This window comes from Scheffersomyces amazonensis (genome assembly GCF_036850825.1).
Source record: "Scheffersomyces amazonensis strain UFMG-HMD-26.3 chromosome Unknown RJT21scaffold_7, whole genome shotgun sequence".
NCBI lineage: Eukaryota > Fungi > Ascomycota > Pichiomycetes > Serinales > Debaryomycetaceae > Scheffersomyces > Scheffersomyces amazonensis.
Genome location: NW_027042747.1, coordinates 28,068 through 50,664, shown reverse-complemented (window position 1 = coordinate 50,664; position 22,597 = coordinate 28,068). Strand labels below are relative to the sequence as shown.

At 32.0% G+C, this 22,597-nt stretch overlaps 9 protein-coding genes across 9 annotated transcripts; 3 read left to right on the top strand and 6 right to left on the bottom strand. All coding sequences in view use genetic code 12, as the record gives it.

Moving 5' to 3' along the window:
- Positions 1 to 418: 418 nt before the first annotated feature.
- REP1 (Rep1p) lies at positions 419 to 3,153 on the top strand (the record flags this gene model as incomplete). The annotated part of the gene is made up of 5 exons (XM_064879898.1): positions 419 to 530; positions 684 to 896; positions 960 to 1,161; positions 1,204 to 2,735; positions 2,919 to 3,153. The coding sequence occupies 5 exons, from the start codon at positions 419 to 421 to the stop codon at positions 3,131 to 3,133; spliced, it is 2,274 nt and encodes a 757-aa protein (XP_064736176.1). The 3' UTR covers positions 3,134 to 3,153.
- POT1 (acetyl-CoA C-acyltransferase) lies at positions 3,154 to 4,836 on the bottom strand. Its single transcript, XM_064882462.1, has one exon. It carries the CDS (start codon positions 4,496 to 4,498, stop codon positions 3,257 to 3,259), a length of 1,242 nt encoding a protein of 413 aa, XP_064736175.1. The 5' UTR covers positions 4,499 to 4,836; the 3' UTR covers positions 3,154 to 3,256.
- A 1,683-nt stretch (positions 4,837 to 6,519) lies between these two features.
- RJT21DRAFT_11 (uncharacterized protein) lies at positions 6,520 to 7,137 on the bottom strand (the record flags this gene model as incomplete). The annotated part of the gene is made up of 1 exon (XM_064879910.1): positions 6,520 to 7,137. One exon carries the CDS (start codon positions 7,135 to 7,137, stop codon positions 6,520 to 6,522), a length of 618 nt encoding a protein of 205 aa, XP_064736174.1.
- A 182-nt stretch (positions 7,138 to 7,319) lies between these two features.
- On the bottom strand, positions 7,320 to 8,895 carry RJT21DRAFT_122650 (uncharacterized protein). The gene has a single exon (XM_064882461.1). The coding sequence runs from the start codon at positions 8,789 to 8,791 to the stop codon at positions 7,463 to 7,465; it is 1,329 nt and encodes a 442-aa protein (XP_064736173.1). The 5' UTR covers positions 8,792 to 8,895; the 3' UTR covers positions 7,320 to 7,462.
- Positions 8,896 to 9,582: 687 nt separating this feature from the next.
- On the top strand, positions 9,583 to 11,865 carry ZCF38 (Zcf38p; the record flags this gene model as incomplete). Its single annotated transcript, XM_064883403.1, has 1 exon — positions 9,583 to 11,865. One exon carries the CDS (start codon positions 9,583 to 9,585, stop codon positions 11,863 to 11,865), a length of 2,283 nt encoding a protein of 760 aa, XP_064736172.1.
- Positions 11,866 to 11,959: 94 nt separating this feature from the next.
- Positions 11,960 to 13,459, bottom strand: RJT21DRAFT_131536 (major facilitator superfamily domain-containing protein; the record flags this gene model as incomplete). The annotated part of the gene is made up of 1 exon (XM_064883059.1): positions 11,960 to 13,459. One exon carries the CDS (start codon positions 13,457 to 13,459, stop codon positions 11,960 to 11,962), a length of 1,500 nt encoding a protein of 499 aa, XP_064736171.1.
- Positions 13,460 to 14,187: 728 nt separating this feature from the next.
- CHT1 (Cht1p) lies at positions 14,188 to 16,465 on the bottom strand. Its single transcript, XM_064882460.1, has one exon. It carries the CDS (start codon positions 16,300 to 16,302, stop codon positions 14,386 to 14,388), a length of 1,917 nt encoding a protein of 638 aa, XP_064736170.1. The 5' UTR covers positions 16,303 to 16,465; the 3' UTR covers positions 14,188 to 14,385.
- A 536-nt stretch (positions 16,466 to 17,001) lies between these two features.
- RJT21DRAFT_133434 (uncharacterized protein) lies at positions 17,002 to 17,946 on the bottom strand (the record flags this gene model as incomplete). The annotated part of the gene is made up of 1 exon (XM_064883196.1): positions 17,002 to 17,946. The coding sequence occupies exon 1, from the start codon at positions 17,797 to 17,799 to the stop codon at positions 17,002 to 17,004; it is 798 nt and encodes a 265-aa protein (XP_064736169.1). The 5' UTR covers positions 17,800 to 17,946.
- A 1,796-nt stretch (positions 17,947 to 19,742) lies between these two features.
- Positions 19,743 to 21,680, top strand: RJT21DRAFT_6 (uncharacterized protein; the record flags this gene model as incomplete). Its single annotated transcript, XM_064885162.1, has 1 exon — positions 19,743 to 21,680. The coding sequence occupies one exon, from the start codon at positions 19,743 to 19,745 to the stop codon at positions 21,678 to 21,680; it is 1,938 nt and encodes a 645-aa protein (XP_064736168.1).
- Positions 21,681 to 22,597: the final 917 nt, after the last annotated feature.

Below are 22,597 nucleotides of genomic sequence, written 5' to 3'. Positions count from 1 at the left end.
CCCTGGCATAATCACATCACTCAAATTCGAACCCACCCTCGAATCTAATACATCCCCAGTAATATCCACAAAAGGTATCAGCACTACCCAACAACACACCACACCACTAACAACCCTTTATCAATTTATTGCTTTCAACAAACTTTGTTGCAAGAAAAATCGGGAACTCATTTAATTATTTAATTATTTTAATTATTTAATTTTAATTATTTAATTATTTAACTAACTAATTAATTTACTTATTTTTATTTTTATTAAAATTAATTTAAATTCTTTTTTTTTACGGCTTTTCCAAACACTCAAAAACAGCGACCACTTAAAGAAACACATCGTTCGACTCCGACGTTATAACCGTTCTTACCCACCAGATCCTTCACCAAATTGAAGATCAGGCACGTCAGTCGCCTCCACCACCATCATGGACAATTCTAGCTCCAAAAACATGGACGATCTCGCATCATTGTTCTTACCAGATATCTTGCACCCGATGCAAGCTACCCCAGGAGGGAGTGCTACCGGTACAACCACTAGTTCAGAAGCTCAACAAACTCATCAACAACATCAAACAGATCATCAATATCAACAAAGACACCGACACACCCATTCTCAAACTCAGAATCAAAATCTGGCTCCTATTCTGACAACGGCTACTTCTTCACCAGCCATACCCGTTAAACATGAAGAATTTGATACTTTAAGTGCCGATTTTAACTTATTGAATAGAGATACTGATTCCAATACATCACCGACTAATGCCAATGTGACATCTCAGAATAATCCTGCTACTTTTACGGACTTTCTTCATAATAATAACTTTATAAACAATACGGCATCATCTAATTCACAATTTATAAATCAACTGTTAAATTCACCTATGCCTAACTCCACTATAGGGAGTACTCATATGGCCAGTAATCTTGATGCATTGGATCTGTCAGGACAAACTCAACAACCAGTAGCACCTCTTGGACATTCTCATCATTATAATCCATACATGCCCTTTGAACCAACAGCTTCATTAATTCATCATTATCAATATCAACAACAATTAATGGGATCAGGTTATCCTCAATATTATCAAAACCAGGCCATACCACCGCCTCCACCACCTCAATCATCATCATCAACTCAACTCCAACTGAATCAACCATCTCAACAACAGTATAATCCTCAAGCTTCGACTAATCAGTATCAACAAAATAGTATCACTTCTGCCAATGCTTATATGAATACATACCCCTATTCCAAGACACCTAGTTCCGAATGGTATGATGGGTTCTTAGCCAATTCCAACAGTAATAGTAATACTAACTTGTATAATCAGAGTGTTCAGGGGTATGACCAATCAGCTATTCCACAACAACAGCAACAACAACAACCAACACAAATACCACAACAACAACAGCAACAACAAAACCAGTTTTTACAGCCATCCCAAACGCCTCAGACTGATGGAATTCCTCAGCAAACTGACTATACTCCAGTTATTCCTAAAAAGAAGAAAGTCAAAGCTAAGAAGATTAAGGATCTCAAGAGTTCTGAATATGAAATCGATTATAAGCCCAACAAGTTACGACAACTATTGGATTTAAAGAAAGTAGACAATACCAGTAAAAGGAAAGATTATAAGATTGTTGATAAAGATAATAATAATGTGAATATTGATTTCAATGGATTTTTAAATGGACGATTTATAACTAATGATAATGATAATATCTATTATTTACTTACTAAGAAAAAGGGAGATGCTGAAGATATAACCAACAGTCCTGATTTAAAGGAATCTATAAAGGAAGATCCTAAAGTTATATCATGTTATCGTAGAAATTATATTCAAATTGCTATTAATATGAATATTAACGGATTTAAGAATAAATCCAAATTACTTAAATTACAAACAAGTGAATATGGTTATACTATAACTCGAGTTATTAAATATTTTAAGATTGAAATCTCGGCCAATATATCTAATAAGGGGAATGTTCCAATATTTATTAAGGGTAAACCAGATAAGAAATTAACTCCTCAACAACAAGCTAATTTAGCAGCAGGAGGACTTAATACTCATGAGAATAAAGATGATATAGTTCAACCAACTTATATAAATTCTCGTGAACATATTGTAATACTTAATGATGAAGCAGAAATTGATAATGGACAAATTGATAAATATTTTATTGTTAAAAAGATACAATTTAAGAATGCTACTCCTAATAATGGGAATCTTGCCTTTCAAAATTATTATCATTTTAATGTAAAATTTAGTTGTGTAGTAGCAGATTTATATTATGATGATTATGTTGATGATGAATTAAATAATGGATTAAATGGTAATTCTAATGGTCAAAATCCTACTAATGGAGCTGGAGGTGATACTAATGAAATTGTATTATTCGAATTAGTTAGTGAACCTATAACTGTAAGAGGTAGAAATCCAAGTTTTTATGCTGAACGGAAAGATATTACTATTAAGGGAAGATCAATATCATCAAAGAAATCCTTTAAGAAATCTCGGAAAGTTTCATCTAATAATATCTTGAGTAATGATGAAGAAGAAGAAGATTATGATTATCAGGCAGAAGATCTTCGAGATCATGAAGCCGATGATTTGGATGAAGAAGAAGAAGAAGATTCAACAACTCTTCATGGTCATCGAGATCGAGATCGAGATCGTGATCATTCTCCATCCTCATCAGGTGATGAAGACTCTAATACTGAACAAGGTAATGATAATAGTGGATCTGATGGTAATCTCAATCAGCCATATCAACTTCAAGGACAACAGAGTTCCAATAGTAATAATACTAGTAATAATAATAGTACTAATAACACCAATAGTACCAATACTACTACTAATACTAATAATACTAATACTACTAATACTAATACCAATACTGGACAACCAATATCTCCCTTAGCGTATACCACAACTCAATCAGCCCTTGATTTAAAATCTGTCAATCGTTACAAATACTTCCCCATCTCTAATGTATACTATTTACCACCTATTAATGTGGTATATTTCCCTCATCGAGCTCATCAGTATCAACAAGGACAAATTGAAGATGTTTCTAATCAGGATGATGCTTCACTTAATGAAAGAAGAAAGAGTTCGAATGTATACTTCAAGTAATTGTATTATATAGCAAATTTTGTTTATTTAACTAGTTAGTTATGTGTCTTCATGACAAAATAAATAAGTACCTATATAGTAATAGTTATAGTGATAAATGGTATTAATATAATATAATCTAACCTATTCCTTAATCAAGATAGATGCTGCACCCATACCTGTACCGATACACATCGAAGTTAAACCAAATTCACCCTTCTTTAATAATCTTAAAATAGTTGCATATTGTCTAGCACCAGTACAACCTAATGGATGACCAATAGCAATGGCACCACCATTAATATTTAATTTTGATGGTGGAATATTACAAGCTTGAGCAGAATAAAGACATTGAGCAGCAAAGGCTTCATTAATTTCAAATACAGAAATATCATCAATGGTTAAACCAGTCTTTTTCAAAACTTTTGGAATAGCAACAGATGGACCAATTCCCATAATTTCTGGTGGAACACCAACTGATGTACATAAAACAAATTTACCTTCAATCTTATAACCATTCTTTTCAGCTAAAGATCTTCTCATTAATAAAACAGCAGCTACACCATCAGAAATTTGTGAAGCATTACCAGCAGTTGTAACACCATCAGCAGAAAATGCTGGTCTTATTTTACCTAATGAAGCAGCAGTTACACCCTTTCTTGGACCTTCATCAGTATCAACAATAATCTTCTTATAAGTAACATTATCATCATCATCTTCTTCAGCAAGGAATGATTCAAGTGGTAAAATTTCATCTTTAAATTTACCAGAAGCAACAGCAGCTTCAGCCTTTTGATAAGATTCAGCAGCAAATTCATCTTGAACTTTTCTACTAACATTAAATTTAGCAGCTACATTTTCATTAGTAATTCCCATAGGAATCATACATTTTTCAAAAGCAGGATCTTCTTGATAATGAACATCAATTTTAGCAAGAGATTGAGGACCATAATTAGCAGACATTGATTCAACTCCTGATGCAACCCCACAATCAATTTCTCCAGCAGTAATTTTATTGGCAATATCAGCAATGGCCATTAAACCTGAAGAACAAAATCTATTAATGGCAACAAAACCAGCAGTATGAGGAATACCTGAAGCTAATGAAGCAGCTCTATGTTCAGTGGCACCAGCTCCCTTATTTAAAACATTACCAACGGCAACATCTTCAATTAAATTTGGATCAACTCCAGTCTTTTTAACAAATTCCTTTAAAAAGGTAGCTAAAAGATAATCAGATCCAACATCTTTAAATCCACCTTTACCACCTTTAGTTAAAGCACTTCTATAAGCACCAACAATAACAACATCATCAGGATTCTTTTGTAAAAGAGCTTGCTTAGATGATGGACTTAATTGTCCAGATAATTGATTGAGTCTATCCATAATAACAGTAATATATTAATTCTACTAATATAACAAATTTAATATTTATAATTTAAATTGTTACTGATGTCAGTGATATTTTAAATAATTTCAATTCTAGAAATCTGGAGAAACTATCCATAATTTATAATCACTGCAACGGCCAGTGTCTGTATTAGCTTGTGAAAGATACCACAAATGGGAAATGTTGATCTCTCCGCAAATTGAAAATCCGAGGCACTGTACAGTGCGCTTAATTTGTTAACTATGAGTAGACCGAGGTACTTGCGGATCTAGTACACTATCGGTTATTACCCAGTTGAGTGACAGATCACGAGCAGAAGCGCGCGTGACTCGCCACTCCCACTTTAATTGACTATATTTTATAATTTAAAGTTAAAGACTACTATTAACTATTGACTATTAACTATTGACTATTAACTATTGAATTACTAATAATCATAGAGAATCATTATATACATGACTCAATTACATACTACGGATTATATGGATTTTTTTCTTAGTCATCTGTATAAGTATACTACAGACTGTAAAGAGTATACAGTAACTAAAACATTACTCTACCGAATCTCCGTTTATTGATCCTATACTCTACGGCGGATTAATATACTGTATTCAAAGCCGATCATAGACAAACTTTGACACATTAATAGCATTTCGCTATACACTGTTCATAGTTCTCCGCATATCCGCCATCTTCGGCGGGATTAGATGGAAAAATCTCGGCACATGACTAGTAAGTCACATGTTCATTCACGTGTATCTTTCTTATCCTAAAATATCTTATTTCAAGTTCCGTCGTATTTCCACAATACTCGGATTATCCTCCCCACCTCGGATATGCCTTAAACATCTGCAAAAAATTGATATGAACAAAATTTTATTGAATATAGGAAATTGAAAGTAACAGCCTTCATTAAAATATGGATCAGTCCTTAATGTTGAGCAATTAAACTTTATGATGCTTGTACTCCTCTATTGGTAATTCTTTGTTACTCTTTCTTCATTGACGCTTTACTAGAAGCACCACTCAGTTTACCAGCTACAGGTGCTGGAATATAAATAGTTCGTAATTACAAATCTTGTGAACATAATCAGGTGCTACATAACTCACAGTGTTTTGTACGCTACCTGTATTACAGCCTACAGTTTGATTTAACTTCTATTAATGTTAAGTATACATTCATTCACTAGGGATTATGGCTGGTTTATATGTTTAACATATATTGCCATCCCATGTCGTGATTATTGAAGCATGCTTTATATCATGCTTTACTTGGCCAATTGAATTAGAAAATGACGCAGTTAAACGCCTGGAATTAAAAGACTATAAACAATAGGTATATTAAGAATGATTAAAATTACAAATTTGTTAACAATCACTGGATTGGAAACAAAGAACACTGTCTGTTCAAATTTCTAACAAAGATTTGTCTACCAATTGTTCATACAAACCATAGATTTGAACAACCAGCTTTTTGACCTCAATTTCCCAAAGTGCCTTGGAATGTAGATTTTATGATACTAATTCAGTAATAGAGGATCATCTATGATCTATTATGGAATTCAGGTTGACATGTGAACTTGTTGCTACTTCTTATTGAACATTCAATGGCACTATTATCGACGAATCAACTCTTACTTTCATTACATACATATAATCTTCATCAGTTTATACGTCACATTCTTGTCATCTACACAAACTATCAATTTCCATATCTGGCGGACTATTTATTTGTTCAAGATCACTATAACTGAAATAATTGTACATGAAAGACAATCTCTAAAATCACATAATTAATCAGATGATTCTCTATTTGAAGATCATTGTGAAGTTCTGGATCTATAATAAGTTCATCACGTATCCAGCTTTGATCAGATTTCTTATTATTTAAATCTTATTATTCTATTATTAGCTTGAGTTATGATCTTTTTGATTGATAAATTACAGTGATAAAATGGATTGAATTTTGCTATATTGTATTGATCATCTTATGAAGATTGTTTGGTAGGATACATATCTACCTCTCAAAAGAAAATATACCGATAAATGGTTCAATATGATCAGGTCTACCTTCAGGGCATTTACCTCTAAAAATTAAGGTGGGTACTTCTTCTTCTTCATACTTGTCTTCATCACTCTCTTTACCATCTACCCCTTTATCAAGATCAACATCATCGTCTTGCGCCCTATCACTATTATCACCCTTTTCCAGCAGACTAGCAGCATTACTATCTTCGTCAATTTTCTTACTAGTCTCGTTTGTATCTTCATCCTTTTGATCTTTTATTTTCTTTGTCTTACTAGCATTCGCATTTGATGAGCCACCTTCCCTCTGCAATTTGAATATCTTAGTAAAATCAATTCTTAACATCCCTTCATCATCAACAATAACATATAATTTATACTTTTGATCAATGAAATCATTTGAATCATTATAATGAATAAGACCCTTTGTTGATCCCGTAATTAATCCCATAGTTGAACCAATCCCCATTAAATTAGTACCATTTATTCTAATATATAATCCACTTAATCCAAATGGTGAACAATGAATCTCAAGATCACATTCATTAGCATAATTAAACATTATCTGTTGCGAACTGTAGTCACTTGATGTAGTCGTACTGGAATCCATATTAACACAAAATGTCTATTTAATTCTTTTTAAAGTATTTATATTATTAATTAAATGTTTGAGTATCTATTTAATCTCCTACACTAACTTTATTATTTTTTGGATAATTTCCTTCCTGCTAATTTAATTAATACAGCCAATTGTTGTCGTATATATAATTATTAAAATTTTTCACTTCTCCACCTTAAGGTGGTTTCTTGCTTGGGTTTGGTATTTTTTCCTGATGGAGGACCTAACCCCCTGGGGCACTAACATCCGCACTGCAATACTTTACGCCATTGTATACATTGTCATACATACATTTACGAGAACAATTTACTAAGCCCTAAACCTGTTGACGAAGAGTTGTAAAATTATGTTTCCAAACATTAAAATCTGAATTATCTAAGCAGAATTGTCCCATATAATTTGTTATCCAATTTACCGTTGTTAATAATTCATTATTATTTTTTGAAATAACATCAGTAAAAAACTGAGATACATTTTGACTAAAATTACGTTCAATTTGCTTATAACTCTTTGTAATTTCAAATATGGTTTTCTGATCTTTAGAAGTTTCCTTATTGGCTTCATACTTAAGAATTAAGTTAGTATTGAAATTATTAGCTATATTGATATTTGATGGAGATTGTGGATAATCAATTGGAATCTTAATCATGATATCTAATCCCTGATTTAATTTCCATAAATTGGGGATTGATTCTGCTTGATGACTTAAAATCGGCAAGGTGATTTTATATTGACTCTCTTGTTTATTCCTCTTAAATAATTTGGTATTATCTTTACCTAACTTATTAATTAATTCTTCTACCAATTCATCTCTAGCTTCAATAACTTTTGGATCAATATTATTATTGTTTTTAGGTTCCACTTTATTTTGTTTATGTTCTTTCTTCTCCGGACTTGGTTGATGATTTAATGTCGGTTCTGGTGATGGGGCTGCCACTTTTTTCTTGATATTTTTAACAAATTTAATGGTATCCTTCTTCTCTTGCTTTAAAAAGAGTTCAAGATACTTATCTAAAGTTAAAATAATTGATAATAATCCCAGACCTGAAACTAATTCAATTTCTTCATCTTTTTCTATCAAATTTTGAGCTAAATTAACTATTCTTCTAAATCCAATTTCAATATTTACAGCAAATCCACGAGGTATTTCTTCATTTAAAACGACTATTGAAGGTCTCTCTTGAGGATATTTTGCAGGTATACTAAGATTAATTTTTAAACGATCTAAATCAAATGGGAAATCTGGGTCAGATGGTTTAATTATGAATGATAAATATAATACAGAATCTGCATTATTCTTAATGAATTCTAAAAAGTGCTTCTGTAAGTTTGACAATCTGGCACTATTCTTATATTGACTCTTAAAATATTCAGGTTCATCTTCTTCTTTCTTCTTAATATTTTCAATGATTTTCTTTGTCGGTACTCCATTGATTGTTATAGGCTTGAATGTTCTTACAAGCTTTGAAACTTGTAAAAACTTTGGATCTTTAGTTGGTTCGTAGACTGGAGTACTTGATCGAGACTTAGGACCTCTAACTGGACCCCTTTTTCGGTTATTACTTGGTCTTTTAGGTTTTGGTTGCCTTGGCCGTTGATTACTATCACTATTACCGCCAGTATTGGCGTTATTGGAGTCACTCATAGGTACTTCGATGTTGCTTAGTTAACTGGGAAGAGACTGACTCATAGTTTTTTTTTTCTATGCAATATTAAGAGCGCAAGCTTAACTATGTAAAATACCGAAGATGCGAGAAGTTTTTATACATTCAAATATTATGTAGTGAATAAACCTTCAGGTATAGCATGTCATGGATTTAAACCATTGGCAACATGATTATTTTTTTGGTTAACCCTTATGTAAAAGGGTCTGGAGTCAAATCGGACTTACGACTCATCGCGACTTATATTTATTTCAAGGTTTAGATCGATTTGTACCGGGAGGATTACACTTTGAAGAGTTGCCAGATGGATTCAGGAACTTTGAAGAAGATATAATTAACAAAATAAAAAGTTTCTGTATTTCTACTATTGTTCTGTAACTGCCACATATATATATATGTAATATATTTACATAACAAAATATAAATATTTGTAGGAATTGCGCTAAAATTCCTAAAACCAATTGTTAACGACTATATATTTCGTGACTATAGCTAATTGTTCTGATAAACTCATTCATATCCAGTCCTCTCCCCAAAACATTAACATGTCACTCTAAAGTCACTGTTATATTAGTCTTATTAGAGATCTATATGATTGACTAATAATGACTAAAAGGGTAATAGAAAACGCACGTGACTTTTTATAATTTGCAATCATTTTTGTAAAGCTTTGTGTAACAGAAGTTTTAACTGTGGAGTCAATCACAATAAATAAATATAAATTATACATTGAAAAATTTAAAATAATAGATCAAGAGACTATAGATCGGTAATGTCAGTAATGCTGCCAGTGGGGGTAAAGTATGAGAATGAAACTGAATTACCAGTGAAGACCAAACGAGCAAGTGTAGCTTGTAACTTATGTCGTGATAGTAAATTAAAATGTATAAATAACAATGATAAAACTCAATGTGAAAGATGCACTTTGTTAAAGCTTGAATGTTCATATACTTTAAAGAAATCACAATTGAAGAAAAGAAAATTATCGAAACATTTTAAAGATTTACCTGTTGATACAAGTAATGGTAGTTCTAATAGATATAGAAATAGTAATATTATTACTAAATCTCCTACTCGTGCTCCAGGATTAAATATAAAAGCTCCTATATTAACTGTAAGTTCCAGTAAAGAAAGTCTGAATTCAATAAACGATAGTCCTCATAGTCCACCAATAGCAAAACCTGCTTTAAAACCATATCATTCAATAATTCTACCGGTTAAATCTATAATATTAGAAGTAGCAGAAATATATTTTGAAAATCAATATAAAGGTATATTCCCCCATCTACATAAACCTTCGATAATATCTTTCATAAGATCTCCAGAATTTGATCCAAAAACTTATATTACTGATTATTATAATGATTGCTTTGATACTTGTTATACAGCATCTTTAAAGTACCCTGATCCAGTAATACTATTAGCTATTTTAGCCCTTTGTTCAAGATTACATCCAGATATGCCTAAAATGTATGGAAATTTCTCAGAGGATAAATCACCAGAAACATTTGTCCCAAACTTGAATAATATTAATAATCCTAAAACAGTAGATAATGATAATGGAAATGCAGCTTCAAATGCATCTAACTATTTTGGTTGGCATGCAAGAAATATTCTAAAGGAAGTATTTGATAGCCCAACGATTCAACGAGTACAAGCACTAACTATATTAAGTAGCCATGAATGGGGAGAAGGATGTGCATCTAGGAGTTTTTTGTATGTTGGAATAGCAGCAAGAATGGTTTTACTTTTAGGATTGGGAAATGAAAGTGGCTTATTTATTAAAGAAGAAGAAGATAAAAACTTAGATGAAGCATCAAAATTTATTTGCATTGAAGGAAAAAGAAGGACAATGTGGGCTGTATACATGATGGACAGATGTAATTCTAGTGGACGTGATAGACATTCATGTATTAAACTAAACGACATAAAATTAAAACTTCCATCAACCGAGAAAGATTTCATATTTCGTAATTATAAGCAAAAATCTTTAACCTTTGAAGAAGCCAATAACTATATTCATGATCCTACAAAACGTCATTTATTAAGTGATACTTCATGTTTTGGATTTTTAATTATCTTATTTGAAACTTGGGCCAGTATAGCTAAATGGGCAGGAGAAACTGGTGGAAAACTTGAAAAATTACCTCCTTGGGAGAAGGAATCTCCCTATTATAAATTGTCAAAAGAATTAGATACTTTTAGAGATAGTCTACCAATTCACTTACAATTCAATCACTTTAATTTAGAAGCTCATATTGCTGACGGGTCAGCAGCTGATTTTGGATACTTTCATGGTTTATTTTTTTTATGTCGAATTTTTCTTAATCGAGAATATTTCTTTTGTACTCCCGAATCATTTCCTGAAGGTTGGTGGGAAACAGAAACAAGAGTGTTACTAGAGACTTTGGATGATCTATCTTATATTACAAGAACTTTAAAGCCTATAAATATGATGGTAATAGCTCCATTTACAGGTTTTCAAGTTTTTACAGTCGCAGCTACAAGCTTTTATTTTGATGCATTTCCTAAAAAATTACTAATACTGAATTTCCCATTTAAAAAGCCTAAATCGGAAGAAGCATTGATTATAGAGGTTGAACAATTAAAAAATAAATATAGAAATTTAGCTGCTGAAGCTCTTGATAATTTAGCAACGTGGAGAAAAGTATGGGGGTTAGGAAATGGTTGGTATACTACCAGTCTAAAGTTGCAAAAAATGTTTGCAATGGTTGCGAAAGAGAACTCGTCTGCTGTGGAAGATGATGATTTGAGACATTCAATGCATGATTATGGTATTGGTAAAGTACAAGAAGAATTTAAACCCGAATATGTTAGAGATAGAAAAGATATGAATATTCTGAGCTTATTAGTATCCGATGAAAATAAAGAACCTCGTACTGCAAATTTTAGAGCTACTCCAAGTCCATTTGTTCATGAATCATTAAGAGAGTTGGCATCTCCAGCTGGTTTGAATTCGCCTTCTCTTGATTTCATTAATAACTTTGACTTGTCTAATATATTCCCGGGTTGGAATGATCCTACCAAAATGTGAATCAAATATTTTAACTCTACATAGATTTAATAGATAAAAAGAATCTATATATTCCTCTAATTAATAAGTACACAAATAAATAATAAGTAAATAATCATTGATCATTATTGGGTTTAGATCTTAAGATGTCTCTCAATAAACATAAGATAAATGCAACTCCACAACAAGTACTGAAAAATAATTGTGACAATCTAATTGCTCTTTCATAATCATTAAGAACTAACGTTTTAATTTCTGGAGCAAGAGTATTTATGGCATCAGTAGATTTAGTAATAGCTCTAACTATTTTATTAATTTCATGGTTTTTCAAATCCGTGAACTCTTGAAGGTCGTGAGTTACTTTATATTTGAGAAAAGCTTGAATAATGACAGACACACTAGTGACACCAAATACACCACCTATACTTCTCAGCAAATAAATAGTTGAAGTGGAAGTAGCTTGATGCTGATTTCCATATGCGAAAATAAAAGTAAATAAAGAACTTGGATAAGCCATTCCTTGACCTAAATTTGAAGGCATTAAAAGTAAATCTAATAACCAATTTGGAACGTTTGGACTAATCAATAATGACATAAAATTACCAAGGGCCATAATAAAGGTACCACAATAAACTAATTGTTTAAGTAGACCATATTTGTTCATTACGACCCCAGTGATAATACCACCAATTGGGGTAGCCAAAGAAGGAATAGCTAAACGTAAACCAGCTCTTGAAGTAGAATCTCCCAATACAATATGAAATAATAAAGGTAAAGCAAATAAATAGGCATAAGCACATAATCCTAGTAGGAAATTTTGAGCTAAGAGTAATACGGTAAACAGACTTTTAAAACGACGAACTGGGATAATAGGTTTAGCAGTTGTATGAAGTTCTATATGAATAAAGTATCCCAAAAGTGCAATACCCAATATTCCTATCAATATTAATCTATAATCCAGCCAAGCAAATTCATTCCCTCCCATTGTTAAAACACATAATTGAAAAGTTAAAGCAAGAACCAATACCACTGAACCTTTCAAGTCTATTTTAGTAAGAACATCTCCATTCAAATGATGGTTTGATTCATCAAATCCAGCTTGATTACGAATATATTTATATCCAAAATAAACTGCTAATGTAGATGGAGGAACTTGTAAAATAAAGCACCAACGCCAACCAAAATTTGATGCAATTAATCCACCAAAACTTGCTCCACAAACTGCACCAAATCCAAGTAATAAATTCTGTACAGCTTGGAATAAACCTCGTTTTCTTGGAGTAATAACATCAGAATTTACAATAGTTGATAAAGTTATTAATCCACCCCCACCTATTCCAGTTAAAGCTCTCATTAAATTAAGAGTCATAATATTGGGAGCTAATGAACAACCAAGACAACCTAATGCAAAGGTTCCAGAAGCAAAAAAGCAACATTTTCTTCTTCCAATAACATCAGAAAAAGAACCATAAAGAGGTTGAAAGGCAGTTGAGGTAATTAAATATGAAGTGGTTATCCAAGAAGCTAAATTTGCTGCATTAAACTCATTACCTATAACTGTATAAGTTGAAGCAGTCACTGTTCCATCAAATCCTGAAAGAAATACATTAGTCATTAATGTTAATTCAATCCAGAAGAAGTTAGGAACAGAAGAAAAGCCTTCTTCTTTACGATTTAATTCATCACCATCTTCTTCACCTACCTCGGTTGAATCCAGAGCTCCATAACCAGATATTCTTTCTAGATCTTGCTCTTGCACTAAAACGGTTACTTCAGTATCCTTGGTAAAATCAGCCATTCCACGGATACCAATTCCAGATTAGAACTAAAGATAATATATAGTATTATAAACTTACAAAATTAAAAATCTTCCTAATAGCTCTGAAAGAATTTCTTCCACTGACTGCTAAAATTTAAAGAAAAAAAAAAAAGAAACAATAGAGTATGTATATGTGTGGCTAAATTGAGTAATTTAAACTAAACACAGTTATGATACTTAACCCTTAAATATAGTTTAGAGTAATATAAACAAAAATCCAACAACTTACTTATTAAAGGAACTTGTCACATTTATATAGAGACTTTCACACCCTCAAGAATTATTTTTTTTTGGGATATTTAACGGCCCTTATGCATCGGCCCTTATATTACTTTCCATTGTATACCCTAACCAAAAAAAATTGCGCAAAGGGGTAAAATGCCTTATCTTAAAAATGCCTTAAAAGTATGTCTCTTTATGCTGGTTGTTTAATACATGTTTAATTTAACAGAGTCGAAATCTAACAATTCATAAAAATTAATTAATTAATCATACACGTATAATTTTGTATATTACTATAGTGGTTTGAATCTTTAACAGTTGATTCTGTATCTATCAACTTTTACTCATCACAAGACTATTTTGGCAGTTTAGTGCTTTTAATTTTATTACTGGTGCATATTTATTGTTAGTGATCGGTTAATTAAAACTAGTACCACAAAAACAATTTTTTTAACGTTACATTCGTATAATAACCCATATAAAAATCCTATTTTTTCTACTTAAATAATAATAGCCAAGACAGCAATTAATGCACATCCTATACTAAATGAAATTTTGTAGGCATCACTACTAGCAGTAACTTCTCTCCTTTGAACGCCTGTATTTGATGTTGCAGATTTAGATCTTTTAGCGATAGGAGGCAGGTAACTTGATGCACTTGAGGTGCTTATGTCTGCAGTTGAACTAACAAAATAATTGCTAGAACCGGAACTTGAAGTTAAACTGCTAATTAACAGAGTAGGTATATATCTATCAGAATCAATATATGTGGTAGTATTAGATTGTAAAGTTGTTGTAGATGAAATCAAAGTAGTATTGGTGGTATTGAAATTGTAGCTACTTGTTAAAATTTGATTATAGACAATCGCTTCAGAAGATTCCGTATTAGTAGAACTACTAAGAGTAGTAGTAACATTGATTGTAATAGTTGATGTAGTGGTTTCCTCATCGGCAACAGTAGTATTGAGATATGGACCCTTTTGCACATTTTGCACATTTTGCACATTTTGAACAATTTGACTAGAACTTGTAGACAGAGCAATTGGAAAAAGAGTAATATATACAGTAGTTGTTTCGGTAACTACAACAGTCGGATCGTCTATGACACTGGAAGACGAAGATTCAGTATATGGTTCTTCATAAGTTGAGACAAATTGAGTTGTATACACAATGCTTTCGACTGGTTGAACCGAAGAATAATACGGTTCTTCATATGTTGAAACAAATTGGCTTGTTGGTGCAACATACAAAGAAGCTTGCAAAGTAGTTGAAGTTATTGACTGTGTTACAGACAGCGATGTCCATGGAACAATTGCAGCCGACGAAGCAGGACTGTTGGTTGACAATTGTTCTTCTTTAGCATCATTGACAAGTGGGTTGAAAGTAGCAGGGATTGGAGATGGGTTCAGATTTGTACTACTGGTACTTGACGTAGTCAAAGTAGTTAAACTAGAAGATGCAACAGTTGGTTGGGTGGTATCTTGACTTCCACCTAATAAATTTTTAATAGATTGCAAGAAAGAAATAGATCCAACATCATTGTTTGTTGCAGTGGAAACATCCCAAATTGAAATACCTCCAAACTGAGAACTAGATATAATAGAAGAAATAGTACTTTGAATGGTATTAACATCCACATAACCTGAACCAGCTGACAGTGATGATCCTGGTAAACCGACAAATAATTTAATATTTTTATTTGGTGATACAGTATTAGCATAATTAACCCATTGGTCCCAATTAAATTGGCCCCCACTTAATGAACAGTAATTGTTGTAAAATTGAATGAAGGCAAAATCCACGTTGGCCTGTGATAATAAATCCCCTACAGACTGGTCAGGATAAGGACATTGAGGAGCAGCAGATATATAATAAGTCTTTGAGGAGTCTGAGCTGAAGTTTTCTCGTAATTGAGTAGCTAATGCAGCATATCCGTTTTGATTTTGATTTTCAATATCAAAATCAAAGCCATCAACTACAGCATCATCAAATGGTCTTTCTGAATCAGAACCACCACCAAATTTGTTCCATAAGGTACTGGCAAATTGTTGAGCCTGTGAATCAGACAGGAAACCATAAGTACCAACAGCACCACCAAGGGAAAGAAGAACCTTAACACCAGACTGTTGACAAGTCTTTATATCATTTCCGATTTGAGAACAGTGCAACAAACCATCAGAAAATTGTTCAGAACATTGGTTTCCGAAATTTAGTTCAAGCGTAGGAAAACCATTCATAAAAGATATTATTATAATATCGACATTACCATTTGAACAGTAGGAAGCTAAACTACCTTGGCCAGATCCTTGACCCCAATATGCAACCACATTATTGGAAGAATTAATATCAAAGGAAAGTGATATACCAACTAGTGAAAGAAAGATTATAATGAAGGAGTGACTGAATATTTGATTCATTTGCTAGATATGTATAAGGATAGACAAAAGTTAGATAAAAGGAGTGAATTAGCAATTGTCACAATGGTTGATAAACAGTAGTATTAAAGAATGACTAGAGGAAAAGTTGTATCAATAAGTGAATGACCGAATTTAGTATGATCCTAGAGTTTGAACGATGTGTTTGTTAATGTGGAATCATGTTAACTTTTATATTTAGTTAATGTGTCAAGATCTGATCTCACACAGGGTTGTGAAGAGAATAAATTTTAAAACATAGTTGCGAGGTAAATTATCCTAAACAGGAGGCGTAATGAGTATTCAGAATGTGAGAGAGATCAATTAGGCCCAATTAGGTCATTTCTAAGTGGAATGGACTATGAACTCCTTAATTATTATGACCCCTACATTCTTAAAGATGCAAAAAAAAACATAAACCGAAATGTTTCAGACGCGTTTTGTTATTGTTTGGAGAAGCTTTTCGTGTTAAGGTAAATATTGCAACCAAATTTCTTAAAAGGATCAGATGCGCGTAAAATTGACCCATAAGTATTTATAGAAGCATTCAATAATAAAATTACTCCTAGTTAGCTCCTTCTTGTTTTTATATACTATAACCACATGTGTATATGTGTATGTATTAGAATAAACATATTAATTACAAAATACGAAATACGAAATACTTATAGACTTTGATACTTTGATTTACAAACTTAAAAGTTAGACAAGCCATAATAAAATCAAATAAATCAGACCTCCGACAGATGCGACGTTTGCAATATTAGCAGATTTCGAGGTACTAGTAGCTGTAGTTGCAGATTTAGTAGTTGAAGAGTTAGTGGTCTTTGAACTAGAGACTGCAGAACTTGAAGAGTTTGCAGAGCTTTCAGAACTGTAAGACGAACTAGAAGTGGTAGTGTCATTTGTAGAAGAGGTTGCTTGCGTGGTTTCACTTGTTTGAGCATCTGCAACTTGTTCACTTGTAGTCTCTTTGGCCTCTGTTTGAGCTTCCGTTGTTGCTTCAGAAGAAACAACATTAACAACAGTTTGTGCTTGACTTTGAGCTTCAGTGGTTGTTTGAGCCTCAGTTTGAGCTTCAGTGGTTGTTTGAGCCTCAGTTTGAGCTTCAGTGGTTGTTTGAGCTTCAGTTTGAGCTTGAGCTTGAGCAGTAGTAGTTGTGTATGTATTGTATTTGGAATAAGCCGATTCAGCTTGACATTGATTAGAATGTAATTCTGCTCCTCCAACATTTCCACCAGTTCTGCAATTTTGACAACTAGCTAAATTATTCCAGAAACCATTGTCATTTATGTTACACATACAACTAAGGTATGCAGAAGTATCTGAACCACTTGCATATTGATTACAGCCATTTTGAAGATAATTAGCAGCTTGAGAACATTCATTGGCACAACCATCTACTTCTCTTTTGTTGAAGAAGTCAATGAATTCTTTAGCAGAAATCGAGTAACCTAATGAGATGAATAAAGAAGTGGCAGTTAAAATATTGTACTTCATTGTATTAGTGAATGGAAAATCTAGTGAATTAATTAATTATTCTAATTGAATGATAAATCAAATCTTATTCAAAATTTACTGTTTCAAATGAAAGAAATATTTGTCGGTTTTTATATTCATCAAACAGTTCTCAACAGTTAATTGAGCGAGGCCTATAAATATATCTGTTCATTATTCACTAAAAACTATAAGCACTTCAGAATTATGAAAAAGGAAATTTTAAGGTTAATTGAAGAAGAATATTATTTCAAGACAATACAATACTGCTATTAATATTTTTTTGCAAATATCAGGCGGATGATATGCAAAGTTAAAATTCATATACTGCATTATCATTATTCATTCCCACAAGCCCGTAACTCTAAACTTCGCATATAAAAATCATGCATCCTATATTAAAAAGTATAGAATAAATCGAAGATTTGTGAATGCAAAATGAAAAATTCTTTTTGCGAGCTTTTTTATTCGTACCATATAGGCATTAATTGCCTGTCCGATAAAATACGAACTTTAGTCTTTTTCTAACTTAAATTTGAGACAATGCATCACTGGCCTCGTTTTTATATTTTTAGAAATCTGGGAACATTCAAATGAATTTGGAACTATGCAGAGAGGATATTCTACAACACGTCTGTTATCTTTGAACTCTTCGTATGTTATTATCATGCAATATGATACTTAGTGAAACGGAAAATTTTCTTAGAAAGTCTGGTTCAATTATACGGAACAAAACGTATCCTGTTTAAGGAAGACTTTGTGACGTATTACATATTTCGTGTTTAATTGGTTCGCTGTAGTTTAATTAAGAGAATTTAATCTTTTAAAAGTATAGAAGGAGAAGAAAACTGCGCCAAGAAGGAATTGAATGATCGAAATTTTTGGAACAATTAACTGGCCCAACTTCTGCATTATTTTCAGGGGTTTACTAGATTGTCTATTAACGTATTTTGGCTTAGAAACTAGAAACTAAAATAACCGGAACACATGATTCTAGAGACGCAATTAATTTATATGTATAATGGCTTAGGTATATCCTGCACGGCGAAATAACTCACCATTGTTCAGATAAACTCAAACTAAATATACCGCAGTTTTGTAAGTTCTAAATAAGTACTAAATTTATTAAACCATATAAATGATAGGATAACTAACATCTCCGGTGAAATATCACTTTTTCAATTTATTAATGTATTGGTGGTTAGCTCGCTCATAGTCGGTCCAACGGTATATGGCATCATTTTTAGTGGCTGAGGTACTATTTTGATAGCTTAAGCATAGTCTAAACTATATAGGTTAAAACTCGTCAAAGAATAAACGCCAGAGTAGAGTTCCCCTTTAGATTTAGATGTATTCAACAACAAAGATCTGGCAAAAAATTCAGCATGTTTTTCAAATCATTAATAAGGAGCAGGCGAGAGTTGTTACAAGAAAATGTGGGGTGCGCTTTGAATCTCCAAATAAGGAGAATGTATGAGAAGCTACCTAAAATAGAACTTAATTACTTCAAAAATGAATAATATCGATGTTGTACAAATAGTAAAGTTGCATTATGTCTATTATGTCTATTATGTCAATTGCATACTGTTCAATTTTACTCTTACATCAAGAATAGTATATAAATGGAATATAACACCATGGTCCCAAACCCATAAATGTAGTATTGATTGCCGTTTTAAGACAATGTCGCAGTTCCATATGTCTTGCTCTCCTCCTTTTTTTTCCCTAATCGGAACTCCCCCCAAAAAGTCACGTCTAAGAATTGTATCATGTAATCAATTGCTGTCAATTCAGTTAGATACATCATAATTGAGTAAATTACGATTGGTAATTCGTTGTACGACATTCTTATTCTACGTATATAGTTCAGCACCATGCAGAGGGAGAGACCAGAGCCTTACACAGCATCCGTATTTGAGTATCACAGGGATGACTTATCTCCGCACATGATAACAACCACTCCTCCCCCACTTGTTACCAATCAATTGAAGAATTATGCAAATGAAAATGAAAATGAAAATGAAAATGAAAACTATGACTGTGATGATGACAACCATCCAGAAATAAGGCTGTCTAATCAATTGGTGGATGATAAAGATCGTTTTGCAGCAAAGGTATCTGATGATGGTAACAGTAGATTAAATCGTCATCGCAATCATCAATCGCAACCACAGTCACAACATCTTGTTCATCACCACTCCAACAATCAATATCATCATCATCCATTAGTTTCTCATGACTACTCTTTAAGGAAGTTATTAAGTTCTCATCTGTCTATTTATAACGCTTTAACTAATCCTGATTTGGATGTATCTCCTTTGGTTGGTCGTGATTTCTCAACTCCTCGTTTAACCCCCGAATTAATAATGGATCCAAATTTTTCATTAACTTCGTGGCAATCAATTAATAATTCTAAACTTCCATCTCCAAAACTTTTATCAGATGATGATCATTCTAAAAATAACAATAGAAGGCCCCCAACTTCTTCTATATTGTCTGTGACTACTTCAAATGATGATAATCATATAGAAACTACTATGATGGTTTCTTCACCTAAATCTTCTAGTGTGATGGTTTTTGAAACTGACGAAGAAGATGCCATTCCTGTTAATGTTGATCTTACTGGAGAAGAAAGTGATGGTTTTACTTCTCATATGCGTAATGCGGACTCATTTATTATGCCTCGATTATCAGTATCTGAACAAACTACAAATTTTAATAAGACCAAATCTTCAAAAGAAAATGATATACTTCAAGTTGTTTTATTAAGTTGTCAGAATAGTTATACTTATGAAGTTAATCAATTAATCGAAAATATTCAATCCGAATTAAATTCATTTCTTATTAAAATAAATCATATTAATGTGAGTAAACTTTCAACAACTTCATTTCTGAAATTGGATAGATCTATCGTGAAGAATTCCGATTTAATATTTATTGTCAATGATGGTTCATCTATATTTTTAGAATATCTTGTCCAAATATTTGGTGAAACATATGATCTGCATAATGTAGATGAAAATGAAAGTCCAAAATTAACCATAATTAATATGATGACGGTCAATTATTTCATAAATTTATTTGAGTTAATAAATTATCTGAAACCTTATCAAATTTGGAAAGCTACTTCATTGAAGCAAGAGAATTTATTACATAAGTTTAAACGTTTTCTTCAATTAGAAAGTGGTAATGTTCAACCAATGTCAAATAATATTAATATGAACTTGGTATTGACAAAATCTTCGGCTTCATCTGATATGAAGAGGTCAACTACGATGTATTCTAATTTGATATCTTTGAGAAAACCGGATTACAAAGGCATTGAAAGACAGTTTAAGTTGGATTTACAAAGTTCAACTACATTTAATGATCCTTTACAGATTACTTCTAATTTCTCCCATTTCAATATTTTGCAAGCAATTCTAAACAAATTGATTGAAGTTGTTAATACTAAATCATTGGAATTAATTTCATCTTCTTCGTCTAAAACTTCTAAATTGTGGATTATTTGCAGCTTTAGTATTGGAATTGGATTTGGAGTTGGAATTGCTAGTGGAGCAGCTTCCTTATTTGGATATTATATTTATGATTTATTGATTACTGACTATGATGCTGTTCCAAAAATTTCTGATATTGAAACAATACAACCTGAGTTTCACTCCAAATCTATTGTCGACAATATTGCTGGTCAATATACAGAGGATTTTCTGGATTCAATTTCTCAGTTTTACAATGCATTAGATTATCCAAATATAGTAGACGAATTGGTTAATTTCTCCAAGGATTACTCATTTTATTTGAGATATTTCAGTTCTTTCGTTTTAGATTATTTTAAGGGAGGTCTTGAAAAGTTGATAGGATTACTCATCTACAGCAATCACTAATGTCAATTTCTACTTACCTCAAATTTATTCTTTCTTTTGCTTGTTGTTACATGTTTATTTCTAATAAGTTGGTTCAAATTTACCGGTTCCATTGCATTCAATTCAATTAATTTATTTTTATTCATTATTACATTCTTGCTTATGATTGCATAACAAGTTTGCATGTTCTTTTATTGTTTTTTATACTGTGTTTTGTTTCATACTTTTTATCTACATTTTTATTTTGGTCTCATAGGTTTTTTCATAGGTTGATACCGGTTAATTTGGTAACGTTGTCATTATGCTTTAAAAAAGTTAATATTTTTGTATAGAAATATTCTTTTTTTGTATAATAAATATATATGGTCATAAGCTTTATTAATTTATCAACGTTGTTACAAATACTTTGGGAATGTTTGCTTACTCATTAAAGGTATTGTAAAAGCCGGCTTCAGCAGTCAAGAAAAGTCACTAGTAAACCATTAAATGTGATTTCTGATGTAACAGTCTCGTCAACTATGACCTCAGTTATTTGGAAGATCAGCCTTGGATGACGTATACTGTGTTATGGTTTACATCTAATTTCATTTTTGAATTCTAAATTTAGGTCGAATAAAGACTGGTAAGCTTTTTAGTTCAAAATGGGAAATAAGAAATTCGCTTCTTTATGATTACTGTAGATCATCTGACTACATTCGCCTGATTGCACAATACTACCATGTGGCTAAGATCACAAATATTTTCATCAAGGTAAATTATGGAGTAATTCGGGGTTAGTTCTGAGTTAGGATATAAGAGTGTAATTCGTAATATTTAACAATTGTGTAACAAAAAGTTCGCAATTGTGGCTTGTAGACCGAATACATAATTGCAAAATAAATCTATACCAAGTTTTTGATTTTAACAATTATATAAAAGCTGAGTGAAATATTGAAAAT